This window comes from Papaver somniferum, chromosome 10 (assembly GCF_003573695.1).
Source record: "Papaver somniferum cultivar HN1 chromosome 10, ASM357369v1, whole genome shotgun sequence".
NCBI lineage: Eukaryota > Viridiplantae > Streptophyta > Magnoliopsida > Ranunculales > Papaveraceae > Papaver > Papaver somniferum.
In genome coordinates, this window is record NC_039367.1 from 140522121 (window position 1) to 140527471 (window position 5351).

The 5351-nt window shown below is 37.3% G+C and overlaps 1 protein-coding gene across 1 annotated transcript; it reads left to right on the forward strand.

Moving 5' to 3' along the window:
* Positions 1–324: 324 nt before the first annotated feature.
* On the forward strand, positions 325–4585 carry LOC113316913 (putative F-box protein At2g02030). Its single transcript, XM_026565072.1, has 3 exons — positions 325–456; positions 596–2166; positions 4144–4585. Exons 1-3 carry the CDS (start codon positions 412–414, stop codon positions 4199–4201), a joined length of 1674 nt encoding a protein of 557 aa, XP_026420857.1. The 5' UTR covers positions 325–411; the 3' UTR covers positions 4202–4585.
* The last annotated feature ends 766 nt before the right edge of the window (positions 4586–5351 follow it).

Below are 5351 nucleotides of genomic sequence, written 5' to 3' on the forward strand. Positions count from 1 at the left end.
AATCCTCTCACTAATCATTACACTAACTATTATTAACACTAACTAATCATCACCCAAAATTAATCAGGAAGGTAATTTAGGTATTAATATAAATATCTAGATAAGGGGTGACTTAGATTTATTTCTAATATCTTTACCCAAAGTAAAACCATGGTCCACCAAAAAAAACCATGGTCCCAAAAAATCGTTCTTTTTTTTTCTCCCTCTTTTACTAAATAAACCCAAATTGTTTTTCACCAGCCTCCCACACCGCACCAGTCCTGTCCTGGTCTAATTTTGACTAGACCTTATATATCCCCAATCTCACTTCTTCAGTAAACCTAGACTCATCACGTTCTTCTTCTTATTTCTCGTTCCTCTTCCTCAAACCCTAGGTTCACTCTGTAATTCGAATTTATTTATAATAAGTTAATGTATTCAAGATCAACAATGGCTTACTCGTCTCCACTGGGTTTAGTAAGTAATCTCAATTTCCTTTTTCTTTCAATTTGAATTGAAATCAAATAAGTTCGTTTTGGGTTTTCCCCCAAAGTTTGTTTAGGCTTGTCTTTTGAATTTGTTTTTCAGCTGTTAATTTGTTAAGTTGTCTTATCAGGGAGCACAACTAATTGGTGGTAGGCGTCGCCGACGTCCACACAGCAAGAAGAAGGTTGTGAAAGGAAACAACTTATCTAGTAATATCTCTAGGTTTCAAACTCATGGTCATAGTCAGAAAAAGAAGAATGAATTGGAGGTTGATATTAAAACAGCTACTTCTAGGTTTCAATTGAAACCCCATGGTCATAGTCAGAAAAAGAAGAATGAATTGGACGTCGATATTAAAACAGCTAGTTCTAGTTTTCAATTGAAACCCCATGGTCAGAAAAGGAAGCAGCAATTTCAAGCTGAGATTAAGGAGAAGAAGGGCAGAGGTAATGGTTGTGTCAACTTCAGTAGTACTAGTATTTTCAATTTCAATGATAATCAAGAAGATGTTATAGCACGGGAAATTCTCAGTTGGTTACCGGTGAAGTGCTTGATAAGATTTAAATCTGTATGCAAATATTGGTTTTCAGTAATTGAAGAAGATGTTGGATTTATAAGTCTACACCTTGAGCGGTCTAGAGCACGACCATGCCTTCTCGTTGCTAATTTAATTGATAATCGTTCTAAATATGAATTTATGACTGCCAGTCTAGTATTTGGGGATGAAGGAGCTATATTGGCAGCAAAATTTCACACAATAAGAGAGATTGAATTTGGTGGTCCTGATTTAATGTTAAAGCCAGTATTTGGGTTAATTGGGTTCTTTGGTGAAAGAAGAGATGACCCCGGTGTTTGCATTTTTAACTTAAGTACCCGGAAAATGACACCTTGGGTTGTAAGCAACTTGTTAAGAGATGTGCGTAGAAAAGACCTTGAAGCGTCTAATAAAATTGCAATGGCTACATGCACATTAGGATATGATCCCATCTCTAAAGAGCATAAAGTGGTTGGTATATGGAGGTCTTCGCAACCTTCTTATGTAGTTTGTGAGGTGTTGACAGTTGGAGATAATGAATGGAGACGGATTGATGAGGTACCACCACATGATATAGAATTACACAGATCTTCAGTTTATATAAATGGTTCTATTTATTATACCACTAAGTTTCTTGGAATGTTTGAAGCCGGTGAAAAAGAGAAAAAGTTCATAGTGGGATTTGATGTTGGAAGTGAGAAGTTTAGAGCAATTAGGGTCCCTAGCTACATCTTTGAACAACCTGAAAATTACAATTTTCGTTTCTACCATATCATGCTGTTAGAATTAAATGGACGCTTAGGTTTATTTAGTATACTTGAAAAGAGTGGTTACACACCTAAGTTATGGGTATTGAGTGAAGATAGAAACAGGAAAAACTCAAGAAATTCTTGGACTGAGGTTTCCATTCAGCTACCCTACACTTTGGGAGGAGGTCGCTGTGATTTTGCTTGTGATCCAGTTCCAGGGACAGATCAATTAATCTTAACCTCTTATTTGAAAACATCTGGCGGTAAGATATCTGAATCTACATGCCATTCGTATAATTGGAAAAAGAAGACGTCCAATGCAATTGATTTCAGTGGGATTTCCTCAGCTCCTCGTTTTTCCTCCGCATCAACGGTTGGATCTTTCTTTGAGAGCCTCTTTCCCATCCAAAAGGGCAGGTAAGAGGAAAGTTTCTTTGTTTGATATATCAACAACCTAGACACTGTAACTTGCATACTTAAGAGTTTTCTGATGTCGGAAAGTACTAGAACTTCACTGTCAACTTTATCTTGGGATAGCCCAACTTCTATAATTAGAAAAATTGACAGAATGCTCTTATGAACCCGAAAATGCATGTAAGCTTAAACATATCCATGCATTCACATGATAGCAGAATGCTTTATGAACATGAATACTATCCAGTCAAAATAGAGATGTTTGATATTGGCTCTTGTGTTCTCCAAATTCATGAGTATTGCCGCCAGCTTTCAGGCACCCATGAGCTTCTTTTTAACCAGAGTATCTAGATTTATGATTTGCCCACCTTTCTACTGTAGTTATTCTTTGATATATGACTACGTTGACTTAAGTTACTTGCAAGATGATGTTTAATTATGGTTGAACTGGAGATGTTGGACCTTTTGGTGAAATCCTTATCGGCTTATCAAACTTCCTCAGTACTAACTGTTGGGTAGTGGCTTATATCGATATGTTTTTGTGTATTGAATATTATTAAAACTCGTATGTAAATGCATCCTCATAAGGATTGAGGAGTCCACATTCAATTTTTGTACTGACAGCTCATTTAGTGATGAATAATGATATTTCTATTTTCACATTCTGGTTTCATATTAAGCTAGGCTATTACAGTTGGTATATTCTGTCTTTGATTCCCGTAGAAAAATTTAAACACTAGGCGTCCAGTAACAATTTGAACGATGTTATGGCTTTCCTGTCACGTGCTAGAGTTTATGAATAAGTGACTTTGCGGGTAGTAAAACTCCAGATTATGGAGGCAATGTGAAACTATCAAACCAACTACATACATATAATAGCTGGTAGCAAGTAACAGCCTGTATATTCCAGTTACCCTGTCAAAATAGTTTGTGACCCTCTTCCTTTTATGAGCAATTGCAGCGATTTCACAGAATTTTTGTGGTCTGATCTCTGTTGATTACTACTGTTCTGCGGAATTTGTTGCATCTGGTTTGTTTGCATGTCTAGTTTGGAAATTGATCTTTTGTTTGAAGGAATACTAGAAACAAAAGGCATACTCTGAGAGTCAAACCTCGAAACATGCTTATCAACTACATCCTAATTCCTAAAGTGGCCCAACTGCTCTATCTGGAGTTGCTGGTAACAAATTATAGAATGCTTTTTAGAAGCAAAAAAACATATTAGCTCTAACATATCCATGTAATCAGAGGATACCTCTATTTAGAGTTGCTCGGAACAAATTACAGCCATGATCTTAAGAATCCAAAGAAATGTATTAGCTTAAGATATCCATGTTATCAGAGGATAGCAGAGTTCCCTGTGAACATGGATTCCTCCGGTCATGATAGAAATGTCATATAGGCACTGCAGCAATCTTTCAAGACCTGTGACCTTTTGTCAACAAGAGTTGCAAGGGCCACGTATACAGCGTGTCAGACAATTATTGAGATAGGGTTTCCTCCTACAATAGAGCCTCTTCTGGAAGATAGATGAGATTCCTAGCATTTATGATATTTTTGTCAGAAAGAAGTAACTGCATAGACATATTAAGTGCATTCACAAAGATAAAGTGACAGAAAGAAAGTCTAATAATGTAGAACGATCAAGACATGGTCACTCTCTTACCTTGCAGTTTTCAAATTCGACTGACATATTCTCGCTGTTTATAGTAAAATATTGGGAATTCAAACCATGGTCCAAGTGTATCCCTTCCACTAAATAGAGATTGTTCTTCCTCCCTACTGTAACCTGTATTTCAGCAATTATAATCCCAACTCTGTAGTTATTCCTCGTACCTGCACTAACAGCCGCCACATCTTGACTTCATATCTATGTCCTTGTTGAATCATTTTTTTCCTTTCTTTGGAGAAGTATTGTTTTTTCTTAAACACGGTAAAGTCAAACTAATATTACTGCCTCCACTGTTGTCATATGAGCAGCTATAGAGGTTCGGGAGTTGATGAGCTGATTGTTGAAGACTCCTCCTGGAAGAGATAAGTTGGTGGCGATTGATTGTTGGATCAATCTGGGGGTCTTACTGTTACACTGTCTTCATTGGGTTCTCTTGGTATGTCTTTTTTGTATGCTCTAAATTATTTTGTCCTCTACACATGCGGTTCGGGAGTTGATGAACTGATTGTTGAAGACTCCTCCTGGAAGAGACAAGTTGGTGGTGATTGATCGTTGGATAAGTCTGGGGTTCTCACTGTCAACAATATGTTCTCTTGGTGTGTCAGCATTAGGTTCTCTTCTGATGTTTGTCTTAAATTATATTTAGCAAGTACTCTAGATTAGTTTGTCCTCCACGCATGCTGCTCTTTTGTTTTTAAACTTTAAAGTTATAAACTGGTAGTACAATGGTGGTGTTCAAGTCTTGGTTTCTGTTGGGTCTCTATTTTCCGGGAATCTTGTCGATGTACAGATTTTTCCTCGGCTACCCTAAATGTTGCTTGTTACACCCTAACTGTTGTTTGCTTGGTGTAGTGGCTGATTGTCGTGATTTTGCAGACCTTTAAAAACATTATGGCAAGCAAACAAACAAACAAATTGAACACCCAGGTGGTTGTGGAAAAAGAGCTTTCTCAAGTTCTGATAAACCGTTTGGGGGGTAAAAAGAAACTGTTAATATGGACGGGAAATTGTTTATTGATTTATTTGGTTTATTGGAAGTGTAATGATGGAGAAAATCTTGAAAAGAACCTGTTACCTTGTAATGGAAACTTGAGGGTTGAAAACTTGAAAGCCTTGAGACTGAGAGTAAGTGATGTTCAAACCTTGAAGAGAGCCACATTTTGCTGAAGGCTGCCACTAATTGTTGTTTTGCCTCGAATCCAAAATCTGACTGTAGTCCACCTACCCTACATGAAGCACCTTTCAAAGCCAGGGAGCCCGACCCAACCAGTCCAGTTACCGTCGATATATCATAAAATCTACCAGCATCTCAATCTCAACTCATTAAAGATGAAATCATGAAAGTCTTCACCTAGAACTGGCAAGGTCATAACTGGAAGCTCACCCGAGATCATCTCCACCAAGTGAAAAGATTCACAAATACCCTGTTAGATTTTTGTTAGAGGGAGAGCAAAATATATGTGATCCGTACTTGACTCACTTACTAAATCACTCGTTAGATATTTTTTGACTCGGA

Excerpts from the sequence above, each read along its gene's own strand:
- LOC113316913 (XM_026565072.1), top strand. The coding sequence starts at position 412 with ATGTATTCAAGATCAACAATGGCTTACTCGTCTCCACTGGGTTTA. Across the intron at positions 457-595 it reads ACTCGTCTCCACTGGGTTTA|GGAGCACAACTAATTGGTGG; the intron begins GTAAGTAATCTC and ends TTGTCTTATCAG. Across the intron at positions 2,167-4,143 it reads TTTCCCATCCAAAAGGGCAG|CTATAGAGGTTCGGGAGTTG; the intron begins GTAAGAGGAAAG and ends TCATATGAGCAG.